General features: G+C 44.9%; 1 protein-coding gene across 1 annotated transcript; it reads right to left on the bottom strand.

The window, feature by feature from the left end:
- Positions 1–7,220: 7,220 nt before the first annotated feature.
- LOC146007012 (uncharacterized) lies at positions 7,221–25,666 on the bottom strand. The gene is made up of 8 exons (XM_083145415.1): positions 25,509–25,666; positions 21,684–21,793; positions 17,436–17,488; positions 15,723–15,842; positions 13,426–13,499; positions 11,767–11,932; positions 11,201–11,327; positions 7,221–7,930 (listed from the first exon to the last, which is right to left on the bottom strand). The coding sequence occupies exons 4-7, from the start codon at positions 15,817–15,819 to the stop codon at positions 11,233–11,235; spliced, it is 432 nt and encodes a 143-aa protein (XP_083001541.1). The 5' UTR covers positions 15,820–15,842; positions 17,436–17,488; positions 21,684–21,793; positions 25,509–25,666; the 3' UTR covers positions 7,221–7,930; positions 11,201–11,232.
- Positions 25,667–26,359: the final 693 nt, after the last annotated feature.

Here is a 26,359-nt window from a genome sequence, read left to right as displayed (position 1 = left end):
GGACCAGTCCTTATATATTTTGGTGCATAGCTTAATGACAATGTAATGGTATTAGCAGTGGCAGTTTTTATCTATGGGCTGCAGCCCTTCCAGGTAAAATCCACAACTGTTCTCTGCCTAAGTAAAGCAAGGTGCAGTCTGTGAGAGTCCGACCTGACAGTCACCCCAGGTAGTCCCATTGGGAGTTGTTCTCTCCCTCTGGGGCACCTCTATATGGGCTGCTGAGCGGCAGCATATAAAAATGCAGGAAGAAAATGTGCATGCTACGGACCCGGGACCCTGAATATGTCTTTGTGTACTGCTGCAAAAGTAGTCTTTATAATTATATACCCAGTACCAAAGAAGCTACTGCGCATGCACTGGTCCCGCGGCGGGCACCTGGAACAGCGGGGACGGGGACCAGGAGCACAGCGACAGCGGAGGTGGCAGCATCACGGCAGCCCCCCTCCTTTGCAAAGCCACCGCTAGGTATTAAAATAAATTTGCAGATGCAACTGCAGCAAATTATGCAAGAAACGGCGCAACTGCATGCAACTTTTAATCCCACACTATAAGTAGGGATCCTACCCCCTTTCACAGACCCCACCCCCTCAGCTGACTCCACCTCCATTAGGGCTGCTTCCATTAATTTCCCTGGCTGGTTTTCCATCCCAATCTGCCCCTGATTGTTGATTTAGGCACTGTCGACCTTATGTTGGCGATAAAAGAAAATAGATGTTATCATTGTTTTTAACAGAAAATAGGCGCCCAAGAGACTTGCATGTGCAGCCAAACTGGTCAGTAATGTTATGATGTGGTTCATTTTGAGGATCAAGATTAGCAGAAAAATACCTACTGTACAGTACACAACAGTGGCATCCCTACATGCGGTAACAGTGACATCCATGGTGGTAACACACATAGGGGGTTATTCTGGTTGATTTGCAGGGCTGCGAATTTGCAGCCTTGTGTGTCCACCAACCCCCCCCCCCCCCCTCCCCTCCCCTTGCAGCGTTTTTTTCCACACACAGGCTGTGAATGGATGATTAACATAAACATCCATTCGCATGTGGCAGGGAACACCCACATCTTTCGATGGGCGCCGACCATCGAAAGATGTGGAAGATGCACGCATATAAAAGTGACTTTTAAGTCACTTACATATGCGTGCACGCTGGGACGGAAATGGGCGAGAAGCTGTCATCCGGTGATGTCAGCCAGCTGCGCGCCCCCCCACACCCACGTTATGGCCTCATTAAACGATGGATGTTCCCATATGGTAATGGGACTGCCCGGCGCCCCCCTCCCTTCTCCGTCCCCATCCGCCCTGTAGGCTGTGTGCACCCAGCAAACTCAATACTCTGTGCCTGAACATGCGCAGCGCAGACGCACACCATCAGTCCTCTGTGCAAACTGAATGGATCTGAATAAGGACCATAATACGTGCAGAGAAGCCATGAGCTCTTAAACAGGGGTGAGGCCTTACGAGTAGGGTTGTGACCTCACTGCTGAGCCCCCTGTTTTTGTCACTCTGGGGCTCTGGAGCAGTATGTATGCAGTGCTGGCATCTACACTGTGACAGTAGCTGGGTGCTGCACGTAATGGTACAATGCAGTACCAGGAGGAGTCGGCACTCTGGTGTCATCCCTTGGCGGGTAACACCCGGGTGTGGCCCGCACCCCCATAGTGATGCCACTGCTTCATATTATATTATGCGTCTTTTTCTGCTAATTGGCCCCTAATAGGATATAAGACGTAGGGCAAAATGTACTAAGAATATGAATACGACTCAGTCGTATTCGTATTTTGTATACGACTGAATATGACTGCTATCGGCGGAGTATTTTATTTACACATTCGTATTCCAGAGCATAATTTACAAAGGTGTCGTATTTTAGAGATTCGCATTTTTCTATGTTGTATGGAGTGGTATTTTGACATACGTATTCATATTTTATATTGTTGTCGTATTTTCAGTTATTTTAGTGTGTGTTTTTCTACGTACGTATTTTTGAAATAATATTTGCATTATTCCAAAGTAAACCTTACTTAGTTATTGGTTAAAACTACAAACTTGGGTGTGTCTTGAAAGCCCTATATAAGACCCCTACATGGCCTAACTCCTTGTGGGTTGTAGCGAGGCGTGGAGAGGAGAGTAGTGATGATTTGTGTTAGTGGATTGGACTGTTTTATTGCGATTGCTGAGTGTGTATTGTGTTGTAAGCTGTCCTGTAGTTAGTGTTTGTGTAGTTACTTCAGGGCTTGACACATTTTTTGACACATAGCCGGCTACATCTTTGCAGGGGCTGGCGAACCTCACCAGCAACCGGCTACTGCCAGGGGCGCTCGCGCATGAGACGCTTGTGCCCCCCGTGGCAACGGAGCCTACTGCAGGTCCCCGCTGCCTGCAGCGGGTCCCTGCAGCCTCCCCTGCCAGTGCCCCTCGCCGCCCCGCCGTCCCTCTTTCCCTGCCCTTCTCCCTGAAGTGGAGATGAGCAGGGACCCGTAGCGGCGCCGTCCGGAAACTGGGACGTGCGTGACACTCACACGTGTCCCAGTCAGATGGAGTGCCTCTGCGCCGGTGATCGCCAGCGTAGACATGCTGGCGATCTTCGGGCAAGAACTAGAGGCGTTCCATCTGTAGGAGCCAGCATGAAAGTGTAGGAGCCAGAAAAACTAATAATAGGGACAGTGAGCGCCAAAAAGTTACACCATAATGCCTTTTATACAGTACATGTCACACACCCATTACATATTATGCCACAATACACATTACACATGTCACTCACCATAATATCTATTGCGTATTATACCACACGCCATAATGCCCATTACATATACCACACACTGTAATACCTCATCCTGACATCATGCCACTCTCTCTCCTTGGTTGGGAAGCAGATAGACGCAGCAATGTGTGGCTCAAGTGTAGCAATCACCTGGGTTAGATACCTGGACAGTGTGGACTGTGAGAAGCCAATGCCTCTGCCAGTGACATGTTGGAACAGTAGCCAGAAAGTACAACACAGACAGTAGTTTGTGCAGCCCTGAGACAGCGCGTGAGCGATCTGTCGCAGGATCTAGCTCAGGGTTGCCGACTTTCTTATTCTCCTCTCGGGGAGAAGCCTGGAGAGGAGAGTTTCAGTAGCCGCTCAGGGGGCGGGGCTTAATCGTGACATCACTAAGCCCCACCCCCATGCTGGTAAACCAGCGAATTCAGGGATCTCCGTGGAGGGGGCGGGGCTAAAATGATGCGATTGTGTCATTTTAGCTCCGCCCCCTCCTCTGAGACACGAGGATTGCGGCATTTTAATGCCGCGATCCGGGGGACAGCGGGGGTCCCCCCTGAATCCGGGGAGGTTGCTTACCCTTACGGGGGGCCGGGAGGGGGACCCGATTTTCGTGAGACTCCTGGAAATTCCGGGAGGGTCGGCAACCCTGATCTAGCTCCAGCCTAATAAGATCAAACAGACGGAGAATGTTGGTACGATCGAGCCGGAACATCTGTATAACCACATCATCCGGCAATGCATCTAGGCTCAAACGTTCATTAAGTAAATGAGGACTACGCTGCCTCCATGTTACCTGCTGTAGCTGCTGATCATGCTCAGTTTCATGATCACTGCATCTACATTGGTGCACCTGGCAGGACATCAGGTATCCCACCGCCAACACTGTAATATCAGGGAAGTTTTGTGATCCAATATTATCTATTGCTTGTACACCAGATGCGATAAGCCTGCACAATGGATGGGTAGCAGGGTACTGCAGTGTATACCTTATCATGCCCATAAAATACCAGCATGGGCAGTACTGGTGGTGTAATGGTTAGCATTACTGCCTCTGAGGCATTATAGCACTGAGGTCATGGGTTCATTTCCCACCATGGCCCTAACTGTGTGGAGTTTGTATATTCTCCCCGTACTTTCGTGGGTTTCCTCCGGGTACTCCGGTTTCCTCCCACAATCCAAAAATATACTGGTAGGTTAATTGGCTTCAAACAAAAATTAACTCTTGAATGAGGGGGAAATTTACTATGCCAAAAAAACTTATTTTCGTATTCTTAATGATGGGACATTCGTATTTCTATTTTCAAATACGAATGTCTACACCATCGATAGAATACGACAGGAATCACCATTCAAAAGAATGGTGGTTCCTGATTTACTAAGCAGCTGTATTGAAAATACGGCTGCTAATTTGCGTGAAACTGCCACGAATATACGGCAGGAAAATACACTTTATTTTCCTGTCGTATTTGGCTTTAAGACTGCACGGATCAGTCAGATCTGTGCAGGCTTTAGTGATAAAAAAAATGGTAAAATAAATAAATAATTTAAAAAACAGCGTGGGGTCCCCCCCACAGCTGTAACCAGCACCAGGCTGAAAGAGCCGGGGCCGGTAATTAAGAATCAGGGAACCCGACAAATAGGGGTTCCCTGATTTTTAACAACCAGCCCCAGGCTCCAGGTCCGGGGCTGGTTCCCAAAATACGGGGGACAAAATGAGTAGGGGTCCCCCGTATTTTAAGAACCAGCCCCAGGCCAAACCAGCCAGCAGGGTAATGCCACAGATGGGGGAGACTTTTTATACAAGTCCCCCCGGCCAAAGCATTAACCCTACCGACCAGTCAGCCTGGCCAGGGGCCCTGGGGGAGTGGGGACCCCCCCAATAAAGGGGTCCCCCCTCCAGGACTTACCTGACCAGGCTGAAGCCTGGTGCTGTCCCTGGTGGCCCTGTGCGGTGGCCACCGGGCTGATTCAGTGTAAAAAAATAGATGAAAAACTATTGTTTAAAACTGTGGAACTATGAGTCCCAGCAAGCCTCCCCCGCAAGCTGGGACTTGGAGAACCACAAGTCCCAGCCTGCGGGGCATTAAAGGGCCCGCTGGGTCTTGTAGTTCCACAGTTAAAAAAATAGTTCAATTCACACTGACAAACCAGAAAAATACAACTTTAATACATACATAACACACATACTGATACTTACCTATCTTGATCCCGTCGGTGGGTCCCTGGCTCCGATGTCCGGGGGTCGGTGTCCGGTCCGAAAAAATCCATGGTGGACCCGTGGAAGGAAATCCTACTCACCCAGGTCCTCCATGGGTTCTTCAGTCTTGATCCGCCGTAGTCCAGGGCTTCTTCCATCTTCTTCAAGCTGCCGGCGATTCCATCTTCTTCAAGCTGCCGGCGTCGGACTGTGAGAGGCGCAGAGATCCTTCATCCTCCGCACCTCTCATCAGAATGATTCTATTGGCTGCTCAGTGGCCAATCAGAAGCCGCGCTAGGACCCTAATATTCCTACCACTTCCAAACCATTCTCCACAGAAAGAGACTCTGGGATTGCAGACCCGTTTAACACCATCCGGACCCCCCTCCTATTTGGATTACAATTTCCTTGCAATTAAAGAAGAGGTTGAGGACACCATCCCGCTTTATTCCATCCAGTGGTAGGAGTTGGTTATTTGTGCCATCCTGGGCCACTCCTGGAAGTTACATATTGTCCTCCCTCCCTATTGCTAATTTGGGGACGCCACTGTTGCTGCGTTTGGACTCTCGGGACTCTCCTGGTCAAATCCACCCCCATGGTTTGGTTTGGTGAGAATACTGATTCCCTTTTAAAATTGTTTTTAAATAGTTTTTTTCCATACATTCTGGCTATATGTTCATTTTTAGAATAATTAATAAATACCAGTGATATATCCAACCAATCTAAAAAATTTTTTTTATATTTTTTATATATTTACCATACATTTTATTTAGCGCTGCTCAAACCTTTTCCCTTTTCTGTTTTTGCATATCCAGTACAGGACTAACTATCCTGTCACTGAGCAGCAGCTGAAAATCACTACTCAGGTCAGGCGCACCTGACCCAAAATCACCTAGTGTGATTTGGGTCTACCCCTGTTTTGACTGGTCAGAGGGTTAATGCTTTGGCCGGGGGGACTGGGGCTGGTTCTTAAAATACGGGGGACCCCTACTCATTTTGTCCCCCATATTTTGGGAACCAGCCCCGGACCCTGGGGCTGGTTGTTAAAAATTGGGGAACCCCTATTTGTCGGGTTCCCTGATTTTTTTTTTTTTTTTAATTACCGGCCCCGGCTCTGTCAGCCTGGTGCTGGTTTCAGCTGTGGGGGGGACCCCCATGCCATTTATTTATTTATTTATTTTTTACACCTTGCAGCCTGCACGGATCTGACTGACTTTAGGAATGTATTTAATAGTTAATGATTCAAGTATATTTTTTAGAGTATCCCACATTTCCTCAGCATTTATCCCCTCAAAAACGGTTTCCCACACAATTCTTTTTAGGGCTTCTCCGAATAATTTGAAGTTAGCTTTTCTGAAGTTTAGTATTTTTGTCGATCCTTTATGATGTAATTTACTGAAGTTGATTTCCAGTGAAACCATATTGTGGTCATTGTTCCCTAGGTGTTCAATTACTTTTGTGTTTGAAACTAAATCTATGTTATTTGTTAAAACCAAATCCAATAATGCCTTATTACGAGTTGGAGCTTCTACCGTTTGTGTGATAAACTGGTCTTTAATTAAGCTTAGGAACCCACTGCTTCTTGCTGTTTTACATGTTTCCAATCAATATCAGGTAAATTAAAATCACCCATAATTAATACCTGACCCTGATGATTGTTTGATTTGGTTTAAAAGAAGAGACTCGTCCCCTTCGTTTATGTTCGGTGGTCTATAGCATACCCCTATTAAAATTCTGTTATTAGGTTTTTTGTTATTGTCGGTTATCTCTGCCCACACGGCCTCCGAGTAGTCTTCCTCTGTGCCTGTATCACTACATCACCATTTGTATGCACCGTTATGTGCCTCTTCCATACCAATATGCCGCCCCCCCCCCCAGAATGCACAGCGCAGGAATTGAACAGCATACAGCAGGGTATTATCTTCCTATTAGAGCCAGGTGATCTACAGCTCCAGGCTCTTCCATTAAAATAGGCCCACAGCACTGCTATAAACAGGATGTTTGGGCCTGTTACAGCCTGCCAGCATACACCTGACGAGGCTCCGCTCACAGACCCCCCCCCCCCCCCCCTCCTCTTTCAACCACCAGGGCGCACTGTTACACTGTCTCACTCACACATGATCATGTCACACACTGGGAGGATTCACTAGCCCTCACACAGCTCCATGCTATCTTGGGATGGTGGCTGCAGCAATTGGTATTTTCACTAGGTTTTAATCCGGCTTTGGCAATAACAATGAAAGAGACGATCATATCCCAGAACTGTATTTATTAGTAAAGCAAATAAGATGGAAATATAGCGAAAGATGTTATTCACAGGACATTTGAGGATCATAGGATTGGTGTTGATGGCAGGATAGTTGTTATTCACAGCAGCATTTACAGGATAGTGCTCTTCATTAGGGGCAGGTGAGGATGGGCAGGTGCCATCATACTGGGCGCTGCAGTTGTGCTCCACTAAAGAACATTACTGTGGCATTTGTTCATTACGAACAAAAGCCACAGTATTGTACTTACTGGAGCACAACTGCAGCGCCCTATATGTCACTGGCACCTAATGGCACATGCACAGCCAGATGAAACCCCTCACAAGATGTTGTTCGTACAATCCTGGGTGACATAGAATGTTACTGTGTGTACTGTTCTGATACATTGGGCACTGCAGTTGTGCTCCACTAAAGAACATTACTGTGGCATTTGTTCATTACGAACAAAAGCCACAGTATTGTACTTTATTGTAGCACAATTGCAGTGTCCTTTATGTCATTGTCACCTACTGGCATATGCACAGCCAGACGACGAAACCCCTCACAAGTTGTTGTTTGTGCAGTCCTGGGTGACATAGAAATGCTGCTGCTGTGTGTCCTGTCCTGATAAATCCTCGGGCTACTTCCTCGGTGACAGGTAGTGATATATCCACCTCCATAGCTGCCTGTGTCCTTTTTCTAATAATACAGTAGATCTGTTGGAAAACAGATGACATTACTATATAATACACATCTTTCCTCTTTATGTCATTATCTTTTTCTCTCTGATCATTTGTTTCTGTTTTACATCCTCATATAATTATCCTCCCTCATATAGGCCCTCATTCTAATTACATCGGTCCCCCGCATGTTCGCACTGGGGACCGATGTTAGTGTCCTGCGCATAATCATTCCCATGTAAATCTGGCCGTGACGCAGGGTGCCAAATGTTACAGGACGTCAGCCACCTGCCTGTCTACGGTCTGGAGCCACAAATATAAGACAGTGGAGACTGACCTATATTTGCGAGCCCAGGAGAAATCATTTGATGGTCGCCGAGCATTGAATGATTTTTCCCACTGTGGGACATGCGAGGGGATACAGCGGCTTTATTTCGGCAGGGCGGGCCCTCTGCGAGCTTACGGAACAGACTCTTATCATTTTCCCAATACTGGATGTAATATTCTCTTCACCTTGAACCTCGGCAATGTTGGGAGCCCACCTGGTTACGGTTGGTGGCCCATATTTTGGCCAAAATGATATTAAGCGTCTCAGTTTACAGCTCCATACACAGTAACTAGATCAGTGGTTCCCAAACATTTTCTGCGCCCTAGAGTATCAGACATTATTTTGTGGCACACCTAGGCCAACATTTTCTTACTGAGTACTTTAGAAAAAAATATATGAAATTAAATAAATTGTGTTTTATTTGTCCACATATTTTCTGTTTGCAAGCCGCTAACACAGGTTTTGCCAATTACATTGGCCATAAGTAATTTGAATTGGTCCTGGACCACCAACTCAAGGCACCACTGCAAGTGCTCCGCGGCACCCCAGGGTACCATGGCACACAGTTTGGGAACCACTGAACTAGATGATATACCCTTAACAATAACAACAATCACAATATCATAGTTACATAGTAGATAAGGATGAATAAAGACTTGCGTCCATCTAGTTCAACCTAGGTTTATAATAGTTTATCCCTTTTAAAGACAGATTGTGTTTCTTATTTGTACCCATGGATGTTTTTAACCAATAAATGTTTATCCAACCTTGTTTTAAATGTATTTATTGTGTCAGCCGACACCACCTCTCCAGGAAGAGAGTTCCAAAACTTGACTGCTCTGACTGTAAATAATTTTTTTCTTGTAGCTGAACAAAATCTTTTTTCTTCTAATTGTTAACAATAAGTTGTTCATATTGTCCAGTGTGTACGCTCAGTATCGTTAATGATGCGCTGTCCTGCGGGTCATTAATGACATCTCCTGTCTTGTGTACCTACAGGTCAATGTTGACTATATTATCAACGATTGCATGTGCAAGGGGGGGCTGGGTGACATCACTGACTATCAGTAACTACTGTATATTGTTCAGTGTCCGTCACTACAGCTGCCCCTACTCAGTGCACAGCAAAACATACATTACTATATTGTTCCTCGTGTATGCACTTTATCGTTCGCCCGGGAGTTGCGCCAATATCGTTTTCCCTTTATTCTGTGTGGTACTATTGGTGACTGCTTCACCTTCTTTACTCATTTTTTTATGATACTGGTACACACGACTACAGTGTTATAGTTAGGTACACCAAAGATAGGCCCCCATACACTAGTACAATTTGGGCTGATTTCATCCGATGCCGATGGATGTGTTTGAGATTTTTGAAATCCCGTGCACATCGGGTTGGACCCTACATATTGAACCTGCTGCAGGTTCACTCTATCGGATCAGACCCATCAGTGGCACAATGCAGGTGCTTCTTAGCACCCGTGATGTGTTGGGTCTGATTCCATAGCTATGTGCCATAGGTGAACCCATAATTGAAATACTGAGCATGCATGCGGTGCGCTTTTGCACGAGCAGTCTGTCTGGTTATTAACACCCTGCGGGCATTTGGGGGCCTCCCGACAACGTTTTCTGGACGTTCCCCGACCATCACATGGGAGGGGTGCTGACGTCATCAGCGCCCTCCTTCTCCACACGGCCTTTGTACTGCTGAGCGAGTCCTTTCTCACTCAGCGTTTTGAGCAGGGGGGAAATCATTGGATAGTGAATGATTTTCCTTGTGTGTATGGCTGTGTACGCATTCGCAGCCATGCACAGGGGCAGAGAAGTGCAGGGGTGCTGTCCCCAGGGAGCAGAATACAGGTCGCAGCCTCTGTAGCAGTGCCAATGGCACTTCAGATTTGTGAGACTACACTGCATGCCAGGGGGTACTTTTATCACCTTATGAAATGGGCTGTTGTTCATCACTCACCCTAAAACCTGTATGAATAGTACATCATCATGGCATTATAATATGTGCAATGGGGCTAATTCGGTATAGCTCGCAGAAGTGCGAAAACCGCAATTAGGCCATTTTCACACTTCTGCGCATGTGCAGTGGCCCGCCTTCACAATCCGGCTGTGAGTACATGTGGGTCCATCATCGCTGTGGTCACAGTGATTTCTGCGGTGCAATCTCAATCTAATTGCGATCACAGGGCAGGACTTTCCATGACGGGTGGCCTTACTTTGTGCTGGATTTTAGCAATACAACATCTGAAGCTGAATTAGCCCCAATATGTACAAATGGCTGATTGGGCACTACTCTGTAAAGGAACCTGCTTTATCCATATGACAATATCTCCGTCACTAAGGCCCTTATTCTGATCGGTGCGGATTTTTCCGCATGCGGTCGTACCGCCGATGGTTTCCGACTGCGCATGTGCAGGCGGTTTCGCCGTACCTATTCTTTAGACGCCGCACAGGGGGCGGAGAGGGGCGTAAAGGGCTACTTAGCCTCATTACCCTATGCATACGCCCCGCGTTTCATGGGCGTTCCCATGCAAACGCAGGGCGTATGCATGGTAATGAAGCCGTGACGCATGTGTAGGGGGCGGGCATCTGACATCGCCGGATGTCAGCTGCCCGCCCCCATACGGACAAGTGTCCGTGTGGTCTAGGGTGGCGGGTGCTGGTGGAGCGTGCGGCCCTGCATTCGATGTTCGGCGACCATCGAATGCAGGGGCTGCTCCCAAGATGGAGGAGGCGTATCCCCGTCCACTTTCATGCGGACCGCCACATATCCGCGTACGGACGGAGGTGGCGATCCGTATGGAAGGCGGGGATTCGCCTGCACGGTCCTGGCCGCATATTCTGATCTGGCCGCACAGATCAGAATAAGGGCCTAAATGTTTTACATCTAAAAATAACTTTCTTTCAACCAGAGAAGGAATAAGAACGGCAGCTCAGACATGTAATACTGATAGCAACTGTGATGTTACCTTTGCTGCCTGGGTCAGCTTCAGTCTGATGTTCAGAGTCTGTAGGTGGGCCGGAATCTCTTGCGCGATGCCTTCTGGTACTGATATTGCAGGAGGCGTATATTCCAGAAGGGGTTGCATTTGCGTACTGCATAACACAATTAAAATAATTAAAATAATCACAAACTATTAAAGCGTGAGTGTTCAATCCCTACCAAAAGATGTAACCGTACGATTGCGCAGTGGATAGCATTGCAGGGTCATTGTCATGTGACCTCCCCATATTTGCCCAGGACCCTGTAATACGGGTTACATAGACTTAGAGGAAATTATCTATTATAAGTATAAAACTCCCATTTCTCTTACATGCTTTGGGAGTGCACGGTAATATAACATGGTATGTGACATGGTCAGTACTAGGTGCATGGTGCCGCTGTTCTGCAGGGGCCCCTATGGAGGTTGCTTCCCCCTGGACCAGCAGGTAGGAACTAACAAAAGCACCAGAGCCAATCCCCAAGGGTCAGTAATGTCCCCAACATGGATGAGGAATAAAGAGAAGTGGGATGGGACACGTGGAAGCCTCATACCTTGCTCAGCAATCTCCTCCTTCTCTTTTTCCTGGCGCAGGTATTTTTTCAGTGTTGGTAGATCAGTAATGCAACCGTCCTCCCAGGTAGATGTTTGACCATGGGGATAGGTATAAAGCCTGGATAGCATATATAGTTGTTCTTTGGCAGAGTTGTTGTTATTCACCTGGAAGCAGAAATACATTTTGTAGATAGACCGGAGACGGAATATAAATATGTTCACTTCAAGATTAATGCCAAAGTGTAGATTTGTGGGGATTGCCAGAAGTGCCAAGAGTTAGCGAAGGTAAGCAGTCATTACGTCATCAGTGCCAATGTCAACATTCATGGTGTTGATACCAGAAGGTCACCAATCAGGCTGTCTTATTCAATGATAAAATGTCAACATCATTAATGTAATGTATATGTGCATATGTAATGCCGATATTGTCATAATATCAACATGTGCATTGTGCTTAGAGTAAGGGGTTAGCGTTAAGATTGAATTTGGGCTTAGTAGTAAGGCAAGAGTTACTAACAAGGTTAGAGTTATGTTAGGGTTAGTAGTAATGTTAGGGTAGATATTAGGGTTAGGATTGTAGATAGGGTTAGTAGTAAGGTTAGGGTGAAGGTGTGTACACATGGGGTGATTCTTCAAGGCAATTTTGACTACATCGTCAAAATCGTCTATTCCAGTGGTTCTGGACCCCACACAGTTCCCATTTTACAGGTCACCCGACAGGTGCACTAATTTCTCACTGGCACATTTTAAAAGATCCACAGGTGGAGCTAATTATCTATATTGTGAGGAGACCTGCAAAACATGCACTGTCTGAGGTTGTGAGGACCTACTTTGAGAACCTTTGGCCTAAAAGGTAAGGCTGAATAGCACTCATTACTCACATGTCCACGTGGCCGTACATTGCTATCGCCCGCTGTGTCCTCATGCGTACAGAGTGGGTGACAGCGATGCACGGCCCAGCAGCTTCACTATCGCTTGGCCAAGTAGACAGTGCATCAAGAGTATTTTCACTAGACTCCACCTGCACTGTGTACAGTATATGGCCGCAGCTGGGGCTGGCAGGATGTAGTTATCCGTCTAATCACTGATGGCCAACTACACCTTTATTACACACAGGGCTCAGTTAAAATCATTAGGACTGAGTCCCGTGTGTACACCCCTTTACTGTTAGGGATTGTAGCAAGGTTAGGTATAGAATCATATTGACGTTTAGAAAAGTGACATAATACAATATATTACACCAAGGGCTTCTATTTTCTGTGTCATTCAACCATGAGATGCCCCTGGAAGTTTGCAGAGCCCCTCCAGAGAAGCCCATGTTTGAAAAGAGGAAACACCTGTGTATTATAACAGTAGAAAACGGAGTAAAGAGAAGCACATTAGGTGCCTAAAATAAATATGGGGCTCATAAGTTGGACAGAAACTGTGTCTGTATCACAAGCCTCCATGCAACATTAGATGGGCAAGTGTAACGTATGCTCCTGTATTACTGAAGGAAAGAACAGTATATGCCAGGAGATGTGGCTTCAATAACAAGAGGCCAGCCACAACATAAGAAGAGAGAGTGTATGTGTGTGTGTGTGTGTGTGTGTGTATGTGTGAGTGTGTGTTCGTCTGTGAACAATCCCTTAATCCCAGAGTAAATGTGTAATTGTTACCTCAGTGCTGCGTCCGGTTGGTAGGCGTCCTGTTATGGGCTTGTAGAAATGTGTGTATGGATCAAATAAATCCGCTGAAAGAGAATAAACCAATAAATAGGACAAACAGTAAATGTGATATCCTTGACCCTGTGGCCGTGCCTGCAGTTCCTGGGCCCCTACACTGTGACAGGAGCAGGATGTTGCACGTAATGTTACAATGCAGCTCCCGACACTTGTCACTAAGCAGGGGCCGCCATTTTGCTGTCAACCCATAGCAGTTGACACCGGGCGTGTGGCCCACACCCCCATAGAGCAACTGGATACCCAATAATGTTATGTTCCAGACTGCAGCAGAACTATCAGCTAAAAGAGTATGAGAGCTGTAATGCTGTGTGAGATAAAAATAATACAGGGAGCAGTGACAGCGTATTAGAAATATATAGGAAGCCTATTGAAAATATATCAGAATCAGCTTTATTGGCCAGGTATACTTGCATATACTAGGAATTTGTTTTCGGTTTTGCTGTGGTAACAAGTAAACAACATACAGTATAAACAATAAGCAATATAAACAGGTGGGGAAACATGTACAGTCATTCAGAAAGTGATTCCGAGTGGACATCGTGTTAGATTATGTGCAAATGGTTATGGTGCGACTAGACAGTGAGGTGTTCATGACTTCACGTGTCAACAGCTTCTGGTGGACCTGTTGGGAATAGCCCTGTAGCGTCTGCCTGATGGCAGCAGATTAAACAAGCCATGGCCAAGATGTAGTTGGTACTTGACAATCTTCGTTGCCCGCTTTTTTGTTCCAGAAAGGTACAGTTCCTGGACAGAGGGAAGGTCCGTCCCAATGATCTTCTCTGCAGTTCTGACTACCTTTTGGAGTCTGCATTTGTCTCTCTCGCTGGCGGAGCCATACCAAACCAGTATCGAGGAGCACAGTACATACTCCACAATCACGGAGTAGAAGAGTTGGAAGTCTGATATAAGTATACACTGAAAGTACAGAGTAACTAACATATACAAGAGAGTGAGCTAGACGTGTAAATATGGCAATAACATGATATATGTCCTGCGTGAATAACTATTGAACAAGTGAATGAGTCTATTACTATAACAAGAGAAAGCCATTTGTGAGTTGTTATGTGAGTGGTCAGTGACCACCTAGCAAGAGAGTCCTCCATCAGCAGATATGTTTGTTCACGTTACAGTATATGTCTGATCAGTTTGGAGTTTTGCAAGTCTGATGAGTAAAAATCTCCTTTGCCTCCTCCCTTTCTTCATATGTGTTTTGCGAAGGATTTTATGTGTTTACAGTCTAGAGTTTACTACCGTACTGCAAACTATTGTTTTATATCTTTCCGATTCTGCTTGTACCGAATTGCCTGTCATTTAAAGATGTGCCCACATGCATCTTGGCATTTTTTTGTCAACATGTAAAACATGCCGTAGCTGTAGCAAATACAGATGGAGCAGGTCCCATCCTGGCAGGGGATGGCGCTGGCGACGCCAGCCGCCATCCCCCCGCCAGCGCCATATCGATGGCGAGAAGGGGACGCGCGCGCACGAGAGGCGCGCGCGTCCCCTTCCGGCGACGTTTCCATCCGCTCCCCCGGGTCCCCGCCGGCTTGTCGGCGGTAACCCGGGGTCCCCGCCGCCTGCCCGCAACCCCCCCCCCCAACCCTGTCCGTCTCCCTGAGGCGGAGACGGACAGGGTTTCCGTCGCTCCGCCGACGGAGACTGAGATGCGCGTGCGCATGAGACGCACGCGCGTCTCAGTCTGATGGACGGTGAGGCTGCTGGCGGATCGCCAGCGGGGACGTTCTGGCGATCCGCCAGCCAGGATGTAGCCTGCCCCATCTGTAGATTTTTTTGCAGCAGTAGAATTTGTATAAAGTAATAGATTAGAGAAGCAAATGTTTAGAAAAATCACAAAGCGTCCAAGGTGTGCCAAATTGTGCAATACAGTACATGGCAGAATAAAACCAAGATGTATGGTTATTTCTATTTTCCTTATACAGTGAACTGCCATGGACGCACATCTTCTTACACCCCCATTTAATCAATCTACTTGCTTATTGTAATTATAAAGGCCTCTCTGCTACTCCCTGATGTGGATAAACTCATGGAGCCATTGCCAGAGAGAGCCATTGCCAGGAGGCGTGGTATGGGGCGAATAGACGTGTGAACATCCCCAAAAAATGTTCCCGCAGAAAATGAGACAGTTGGGAGGTGCGGTATGCAAAATGTGGTTTCAAATTCATCATTAAAGACATTAAAGACCGCAGTTACTGTTATCAGTGGACACTTACTTGGATGTGGGGGCCTTGGCACAGGATGGATGTACATTTGATAGTTAGCTTTTACCATTATCAGGGTCGATGTTGCCCATGAAAGTAGATCTTTCATTATTAGCACCGCAAGTCCAAGTCCTGGCAAAAGGAAATAACAACAGAGGACATGCTTGCTTAGATTTTAGTATAAAAAACAGATATATAGGAAATACTCACGCTATCTAAGCAGTGATCGCACTTTGCAAAATAACTTGCGAGTCCCACAGACCCCACACCTTAAGAAAATGGTCTCCTACTCCACTGTTTCTGGGTCCCATGATATATTAAGCTTTTTGTGTTCCCCATATAGCATCAGACCACCCCACATGCCGCACACACCATGGGAAGTTTTACTCATTTTACAGTACAAATAATGCTATTATTTACATTGCATTGATCTCACATAGCCAAAAGGTGCAATGCAGGGGGTAGGGAGAGGGTTTGGGGCAGGCAGTGCTTGGAGTAGGTATCAGTTGGGGGTTACTGGGGGAAAGGGGAGATGTTTAGGGGCAGACAGTTCTGAGGGAAGGGAATCATTTGCTGGCTGAATGTGTAACACTGTAAATGAGAGAGCTGTGGGATCCAATGATTTACTAAAAGTGAGTTTAGTCATACCTCCCAAGTGTCACGATTTCAGCGGGACAGTCCCGATTTTCGGGTCCTGTCCCGCTGTCCCACCCGCTTCGCCGCGCGAGTGTCCCTATTCCAGCAGCCAAGAAGTTGGGAGGTATGGTTTACTGACACCAATTTTATTTAAATAGCAGTTGTGTCCTCCTCCCAGACAGCCAGCACATTGAATGCACAGTGTTAAGGTGCCCATACACTAGTAAGATTTATCTTCAGATCTGGCTGGTTGGAACAAAAACATGGTTTATGGCCACCTTTAGCTTCTGTGACACCTCCAGCCCCTTGTATTATGAGAAATGGCTCTTGGAGGAAAATACATAATTATGGCCCTTATTCTGATCGGTGCGGATATTCCCGCTTGCGTACGGGCCGCCGATGTTTATCGTCTGCGCATGTGCAGAGGTCACTCTGCGCATGTGCAGGCGATTTCGCCGCATGGATTCTTTATACGCCGCACAGGGGGCGTAGAGGGGCGTGAGGGGCTACTTATCCTCATTACCCTATGCATACGCCCCGCGTTTCATGGGCGTTCCATTGCAAACGCGGGGCGTATGCATGGTAATGAGGCCGTGACGCGTGGGTACGGGGCGGGCATCTGACATCGCCGGATGTCAGCTGCCCGCCCCCATACAAGATTTCACACGGACAAGTGTCCGTGTGGTCTTGTGTTGCGGGACCTGGTGGAGCGTGCGGCCCTGCATTCGATGTTCGGCGACCATCGAATGCAGGGGCTGCTCCCACCATGGAGGAGGCGTATCCCCGTCCACATTCATGCGGACCGCCACATATCCGCATACGGACGGAGGTGGCGATCCGTATGGAAGGCGGGGATTCGCCAAGACGGACATCACCGCATATTTCTGATCGGGCCGCACCGATCAGAATAAGGGCCTATATGCTATACAGCTAAAATGACACAACATAATAATAATCTGGAATCGATTAAAATCAGCCAAAATCGTCCTTTAGTAAGTATACTCCTGTATATGAATATAGTCTGCCCACACTATACATAATACAGTATAATGCTTTGAGGTGATTATAATAGAATGAACCACAACTTACCAACACACCATGTCAGCAACGTTATAATCCAAATGATGACATCTTCAAATATTCTAAAAATAAATAACAATATTCAGTATAAGTAACTTAGAAATCCAATAAGGTGGTAAGATGTCCACATACTGTAACACGTATAACCATAGCACCTTAGTATTAGATATATGGAATTTGGCACCACACAAGGAATGATCATCTACTGTAAATACATATAGTATGACACAGGGATAATCTAACATGTTATATTATAAAGTAGTAAGGTAGAGGTAGTGAATCATTAGGATTATTTAACTCACGTTAGCACCAACAGGACCAAATTCACAAACTGTAGAAGTCCGATAAACAAGGTTAGGCATTTTTTATCCATTTTTGGCAGACAATAGGGGAGGGTCCCCTCCGCTGTCCAGCGCTAACTGCCTTACTGTCCTAACTGACCGGGGGCCTGAGAGGGCAGCCAGTGATCTGTGATGTCACAATCCACTGATGCAGCCTTGCACTGATACAGTAAATGTGGCCATACACATGCAGATTTATCTTCAGATCTGGCTGGTTGTATCTAAAACATGGTTATGGATGAGAGCAAATGACAGTTGACCATTTGCTTGGAAATGCTGGGAAACTAACAAACTGTCACTCATCCATAACCATGTTTTTGTTCCAACCAGCCAGATCTGAAGATAAATCTTACTAGTGTATGGGCACCTTAAGCCACAGCACACACCAAGCAGCCACAGCTTTAGTATTAAAAAAAACTCCTACTAAACTGTAAATCAATGTGATCTGTATCATCTTCACCAGTGAATGTCAGGTGGGCATTTGGTTTCTGATGGAAGTTGTTGTGTCCTGACAACTAATGAGCATGAAGCTGTGATTGACACATAAGGCTATAAATGGTGTTTCATATACAGTAGCTCAAATTTGGTGCTTGTCAGCATCATAGGCCCAATGGCAGATACTGCATGGGCCTCTTTCCCCCTGTTTTGGCAAAGAATAAGAGCATCTTGTAATCTTCAATGCTATGGACAACTGAAATTATATCTAGGGTGGATGTTTTCAGGAAACTGCATGAATAGAATTACATTCATTCCTACTAGGGGGGTTATTCTGGTTGATTCGCTCGGATGTCAACCAGATCCCGTCTGGGGAATGGTGTTACGCCAGCCCATCATTCGCACGGCGTGTACGGTCGTACTACACGCGAATGGATGTTTTACATAAACATCAATTTGCAGCCTGCTGGGGAACACCCACATCATTGATGTGGAACGTGCACGCATATCTAAGGTTGCTCAGAGCAACCTTACGTCTGTGTGCACATTCTGAGGGAAGATAACCAAATGTCAGCTCCCCCCCCCCCCTGTGTCATGGGCCCATTTGCATGAGAACGCCCAACATGCAGATGTGAAACATCGGATGCCATGTATAAGAAGGGGTTGTACGAATGGACTGAAATAAGGTCATAGGTTCGCACATGTTGTATAAGTACCTTGCTACTGAAAATTTTATGCTGCTCTTGCACCTAATTACATTTGGCCCAGGGCATGGAAGTCAAATATCTATGCACAGGGAGTAGGCATTGCCTTATTGGAGGGGCGTGGCTTTGCAGCCCGAACCCCCATTTGCGTCATTTCAGGACATTTTTGCTGCAGTCCCTGAACTCCTGGTGATTGATTGCTGATGTCACTGCGAGGTGGGACATTGGCCTGACAGCAATGGGGCTTAGGACAGGCATTGCTGGCATTGCTGAGCAAGCTGGCTTCTATGAACTGCATTAGTTGCAGTCCATAGAAGCCAGATAGGGCTAATGGGAAGCCCTCCTTCTGGTATCGCAGTATGAAATGGCAGACACAGGGTTAGAAAACACCTGCCCCTGGGACTGTATGTCTGGCCACAGTCCCTGAGGCTGGTGGATCTTACTTGTGGGGCTGCAGCCCTTTGGTAAAATACGCCACTGACTTAAGTGTAATGCCATGCAGGAGAATAGCTAGTATTTTAGAATTAGTATTTTTGATCAACAAACAATTTATAACTGAGATGTAGAGTATTTTTCCTCTGTGATTCAGATGAACTAAATTTTAGGAATATCAGTTGCACCAGCAGACACAGACGCCTGACAGTGGACACTGAATGATCTCCCAACCATTTATAGGTTTCTTTGTTGAAAAGCAATTCTCTTATGTTTTTATTAGTTTATTGGTGTGGGAGATACAAAATGCAAAAGAGGGAATAGAGGAGAGGTGTAGGTCTATAGGTCTAATAGAGGGAGAAAAAGGGAGTGAGAACAAGGTGTGAAAGATATCAGGAGGGAATGAAAAGTCCAGGGTTAAAGAGGGACAGAGACTTATAAAAGAGGTGCAATGGGGGAAGTGAGGCAAGGAGGAAGTAAGATGAACACGGCAGACATGTGAGACATTAAGGAATGGTGAAATTAAACCGATATGGGGAAGAGGTTGATGGACACATAGGTTGGATAACTTTTTTTGTTAAAAAAATTTCTTAAAAGTTTTTCAAAGCACCTAATCAATGATTACATGGTACAGGATGTGTTTGACATTAAAGACGACATAACAAGAAATATTCTAGTCTCGCACAACTAGGCAATAAAATTAGTTCAAAGAGATTTAAAAAATATTGACTATAGATAACATTAAGTCAGAGGAAGTACATGGCAGAATTGTGCCTTAATTCGAGAGAGGAGAAGCTAGAGCAAACAGAAGAACACAGAGGAGGCACTCTCTTCTTCGAAAAGGTATAAAACTGTAAAAATGAAAAATAAAAATATAAATAAAATAAAACGTTTCCTCTTTTGTAAATTTTAAATATGAAGTTGTAGCCACACATACCAACCATAGCAATAGTCAATACTTAACAACATCTATAAGAGGGGAAAATACATGAAGGAAGGGTGGGTGGGGGAAAGGGGGGGAGGGAGGTATAAGGGTTCTCTATAGTCCGACAAAGATCAATAGCAAAAAGGAACATTAGGCATTATTTAGAGGACGTGAGTAGGTTCCTATGAAGAGCCCACTCAGTATTAAATATGCAGAAAATATGACGTTGGGTAGATTGATCTAGTGTGTCAGTATATAAACCCCAGGTATTATAGAATTTAATTATGCCATTCTCAATGTGGGTAGTTGCAGATTTATGGTCAAAATACAATAATTGGAGCATTTTCCTATGTACAGTACATTATTTCAGCTAAGGAGTGTGATGAATGAGATATCAAGTGTGTTAGTACTATCTTTTTTGCAATAGTAAATGATATCGTCAAAAGAGGTGTTAGGTGATGTTTCAGAGTACCTAGATTCCAATTACAGAAATTGACACATGGGCAGTCTAATGGGTCAAGATACACATATACTTTGAATCTAGAATTAACATATTGTATAAGTTTATTCCAAAAATATTTAATTTCCTAGATTCCCATAAACAGTGATAAAACAAAGCAGCTTTGTCCATCTATTTTCAGTAGTAAGTTCCATAAGAAGAAGATAGAGGTTTAATTCTGAACACATTGAGTTTGCTAAGGGTCAAGCCGCCCTAAGGGGACGCCCCGACGGCCGCCGTAAGAGGACTCGCGCGCACGAGATGCGTTCCCTTACAATGGGGCTCCCCCTGGGTCCCCGCCGCCTCGCCGACAGTCACCCCGGGTCCCCGCCACCTTGCCGCACCCCCCCCCCCCCTAACCCTGTCCGTCTCCCTGAAGTGGAGACGGACAGGGTTCTCGTCCCCCCGCCGACAGGAAACTGGGACGCACCTGCGTGTGAGACGCACGCGCGTCCCAGTCTCTATTGCCGGCGCTCACCAGTGCCAAAGATGGGACACGCTCCATCTGTATTTCATGTGTTTGGTGTTTACACAACATAAATGCAAGATACCTCAAGATACATCATTGAAATATAAAAATATTCTCAAAAATACGGAATAATCCGTTATCCAAAATTCTTCTGGTCCCGAGCACTTTGGATAAGGGATACTCAACATGTATATTAAAAAAGGATAATCACAATACATATAATTGATAACCCTTTGGGTAAAAAAAAACCGTACAAAGTTGGTGATTAGTAGTTTTCTTACTATGGCAATTATTACAGGCTTGAGCAAGACAGATGTTAGTGGATTAGTCTGTATTGGAGCAAACAGTATTAATGAACAGTCCTGTATCGTCATGATGACATATTCATCTTATTAGTGACGGTAGTAAGCAGGTATATGCATATAGATGTTAGTAGCATGCTAAAAGGTTACCTTGTAGGATCATTATGTTCATGTCTGGCCAGACAATAAGTAAAGTATCTTGGTAATCTTTTGGTGCCTCCCAGTTGCTGATGCTGAATGTCTTTGCTGGGCAACTTTATCTGGAGTGGGCACAGAGTAAACACCAGTAGAAAACTTCTTCAGGTATAAGATGTAAATCCTAAGTATATAGGAGATGGATGTTTTTAGAGCTCTCACACGTTTCCCCGCCTGCTGTAAGCCTCAGTGGCTTCCTCAGAGAGAAATTTTAGGTAGTGCCTGGGGACCTCCAGTGGCTGGCGCCCCAGGCAAATGCCTAAAGCTGCCTAGTGGTGGTGCCGGCTCTGCGAGTATCCTATTCAGTTTTCCATACCCCCCAATTCCATATTTCCATTTTGAGCAACTGGTTCAAATTAAATTTTTGGTTTATTCTGAATTAACTTTATATTGCTAAAAATCGATAATCAAAATAATAAAATGGCTAAATAATGTAATTTGGACCGGTATAAATGCAATTCAAAACACAAGTTTACTTTTTTAAATCTGAGTTCTGAACTGGCAACAAACCTGAAACAGCGTAGTCGACCATACATGCTCGATGTAGACATCGCAGAGCCGTCAACTGTTCTAAGTCGAACCCATCTAGTTAGATGCCTAAAGATAGTCCACCATATCTAGATTGACAGTAGTGGAAGTTAGATGCCAGCGTTAGAGAGACGGGAGCGTGGTCGGCGGTCACATGGTCGACATGAGTTTTCCAAGTTTTTTTGGTGCCGAATGTCACAGGTCGAATAAGTTCATAGTTTACTATCCAAGTAGACACAGAGTGATATTATAATCATGTGACAAGCATAGTGGGGCACCCTACCCGAAGCACGGCGAGCGTAGCGAGGGGACAATGTGAACATATAGGCCCTCATTCTAGTCTGCATGCTCCCCTGCGTTTTTGCACAGGGGAGCAATGGTGAGCAACTGTGCATGGCACAAGTGGATATGCCATATGCAAACAGGACCTTTTGCAGATATCCACAGGGGTTGGAGCACTTGCTGGGACCGCTGGTTTGAGTCTTATATCTGAGGGTTTCCGGGACTTTCTTTCCATAAGCGCTTTTGAGAACTTGGTCCAACTTGTTCTCCACCGGCTCTGGTAATTGTTCTGACTTTATCCCTATGTGGCAGATCATCTTTTAAACCATTGTGCATGTTTTTATTGTATCTCCCAACCCATGTTACCCGTATGCGGTTTTGTAAATAAATTGTATTACACCATATGCGGTTCCATTGTGTCTCCATATATATCTCTGAGACCTGGTGAACTTCTTTGGAGTAGAGGAGCGTTCTGGTACCTTTGGTGTGATTGAGAAATTGACATATTCGGAGAAGAGGAGACGCCATTCCCTATAAGGGACGTATGGTACCTCTTTTCTTATATTAAGAAATTTGGTGAAGGGAAGGTGCATTACGTATTCATCTGGTCTATATCCCAAATAGCGGAGAAGAGGACCTTTCTCAGTAAAAAAGGAATGTTCCTTTCCGTTATATAATATATCTGGCTCGCAGGAGGGAATACAACAAATCATATTGTTGTGTGTTCTATACACATTATCCTATCCATTTATGTTTCTCTGTGGTGAGGGGTCACCACATGTTAGTATCCCCATTTGCTGACCATCAGCGCTGAGACATTTTCTGTTTCACCATTTTCTCTGTTTTGGATATGCCAAACTGCTTGTGCGCCATACCGTTTGCACCTAGCAGTGCGGGAGTGGGGTGGTGGCGAGGGCCTACGCCCATGGGAACCCCCAGCATTTCATAGGCGTCCCCATGAAAACCCTGGGAGTTCCCATGTAAATGCTCCCATGACGCAGGGGGTGGACAGCTGACATCAGCTGCCCGTCTGCTTCCCATACAGGATGACCGCAAATGTAAGACACCACAGAGTTTTCTTACATCTGTGAGCGCCTGCAAAATCATTTGATGGTCAGTGATTTTGTTACTGCACGCAAGGCTGCGAATGGATGTTTATGCTAAACATTCATTCACATGCATGCATGGATATTCATGCGAATTTCGCAGTTTTGCGTGTCAACCGGAATTACTTCCATACAGTATCCACATGGACCCGTGACATTCGGCACCAAAAAAATGTGAAAAATTCATGTCGACCACATGACTGACGACCACGCTCCTGTTGCTCTAACACTGGCGTCTAGCTTCCGTAGCTGTCGATCTAGATGCGGTTGATCTGCTATACCATAATCAGACAGAACTTGTCATATCTCGGAACCCATAAGTGATTCCCAAGTGTGACTCGATTTAGTTCGGATCCCCTAAGTTTGGTAAGTTTGTAATTCAGGAAAACTGAACTGCACCTTTAGTTGCTGTGCGAATGCAAACTTAAGAAGTCTGAATATGATGTTAGTTTCTAAAGCCAGCTAGGAGCTTGAAGTGTGGGATATGACAATAGAAATCAAATAAGGGACTGGTGGACTGCAATGGCGACTGCAATGTGGACATGAGTACAGAAGTTAATTGTGCATCTCCTTCATGACCTATTCATAAAGAGAGTTGTATAGGAAAGGACTCACTTTTTTGAGGGCACACTTGTAATTGTTATAATGGCAGTATTACATTATAACTTTAAATGCATTGTACATAAAATAGAGGAAAAGAAGAAAGTGACTGCACTAATAAAGTAAGAAATAAATGAACATTGCCAGTACCTATAATGAAACATAGAATTTGACGGCAGATAAGAACCACTTGGCCCATCTAGTCTGCCCCTTTTTTAAACATGTGACCTCAAACCATATTTGATCCTTATTTTTTTGTAAGGATATCAATATGCCTATCCCAAGCATGTTTAAATTGTACTACTGTATTTGCCTCTACCACCTCTGATGGGAGGCTATTCCACTTATCTACTACTCTTTCTGTGAAGTAATTCTTCCTCACATTTCCCCTGAATCTTCCTCCCTCTAATTTCAGCGCATGTCCTCGTGTTCTGTTGCACCTCTTCCTGTTAAGAATGTCTCCCACCTGTACTTTGTTAAAACCCTTGATATATTTGAAAGTTTCTATCATGTCCCACCTTTCCCTTCTCTGCATATTAAGATATTTTAGTCTTTCCTGGTATGTTTTGTGATGTAGGCCATGCACCATTTTAGTTGCCCTTCTTTGTATAGTCTCTAATGTATTTATATCCTTCTGGAGATTTGGCCTCCAGAACTGAACTCAGTACTCTAGATGAGGTCGTACCAATGACCTATACAGTGGCATTATTACTTCTTTCTTTCTACTGCTGATACCTCTCCCTATGCAACCAAGCATTTGACTTGCCTTCTACATTGCTTTGTTACATTGCCTACCTGCCTTTAAGTCCCCTGAAATAGTGACACCTAGATCCCTCTCAGTAGTTTCCATTATAGTGCCATTTACAGTATACTATATTTAGTCTTTGGATTTTTGCAACCCAAGTGCATGATTTTGCATTTTTTGGCATTAAACTATAGTTGCCATGCTCTTGACCATTCCTCTAATCTACCTAGATCATTAATCTTTTGTATTACCCCTCCTGGTGTGTCTACCCTGTTGCATACCTTTGTGTCATCTGCAAAAAGGCACATTTTACCCTCAATTCCATTTGCAATATCACCAATAAAGATATTAAAAAGCACTGGTCCAAGTACAGATCCCTGGGGTACGGATAATTTAACGGTAGTATTTATTAAAAATGATTTAAAAAAAAAGAAAAAAAACACATATAAACTCCACATTAATATATAGCCAATACTTCGGCCAACAAAAATAGTTGAAAAATAGATCAAGGAAAGGTACCGTATTGAATGAACCAGCTGGTTTAAAATTTGTTGAGGTAATTGTCTGTCTCTTATTTGGCCTCACTATTGTAGTGCTGTGTAGATAGATGTAGAGTACCCCAATGGCAGCATTTGTGGAGGATGCAGAACCCCCTGCAGTGTTGTAGGCAAATGGAAAGTTAGGGGTACCTCTGGGTAGATGGAAGTCCCAGGGATAGAGTCCAGCACAGATGCTCTTCAGAGGCTTGAACAGTCGTTCCGCGATATGGGGGGTAACCGGATGGAATTTAAGCAGTCAGCCACAGGCAATCTACCAACGCGTTTCACTCCACTTGGGAGCTTTTTTCAAGGTGTGTGTACCTAAAATAGAGGGTCTACACATGTCAGAAACAGCAACAAGAGAAAATAGTAGGATACACAAACTAAAAAATATACACAAAATGAATTATATGTGAAAAATTGGCCAAGTAGACAAGTGAAAAAATGTGTAAGGGAGGAAAACATTTAGGTAAGGAAATTAAATTTGAATGAACTTGTAAAATTTTTGTTTTGGTATGTTTAACGATTATGGGGCATTTGATGTTGTACATTCAGTACTATTGGCAGCCCCCAAAGCCTTTTATGAGAAAAGAGAATTAGACATCTCGGTCATTAGATGTCTCATATGCAAAATATATTTGCTCTGTCAACCTAAATATCTTCCCTAGTTTTATTGTTTGATTAAGACCTGTTTGGTAACAAAATAATACATGACTATGCATTGGAAATGTCTGTTACAACAGGTGCCTTTAGAACTTTATATAATGTTATGACCATTTCACAAAACTTTTACTATTACGTATACAAGCCATTCCAAAAAGTAAAAACATT

This window comes from Crinia signifera, chromosome 6 (assembly GCF_055691185.1).
Source record: "Crinia signifera chromosome 6, ASM5569118v1, whole genome shotgun sequence".
Classification (NCBI taxonomy): Eukaryota; Metazoa; Chordata; class Amphibia; order Anura; family Myobatrachidae; genus Crinia; species Crinia signifera.
This window is presented reverse-complemented; position numbering and strand designations above follow the sequence as displayed.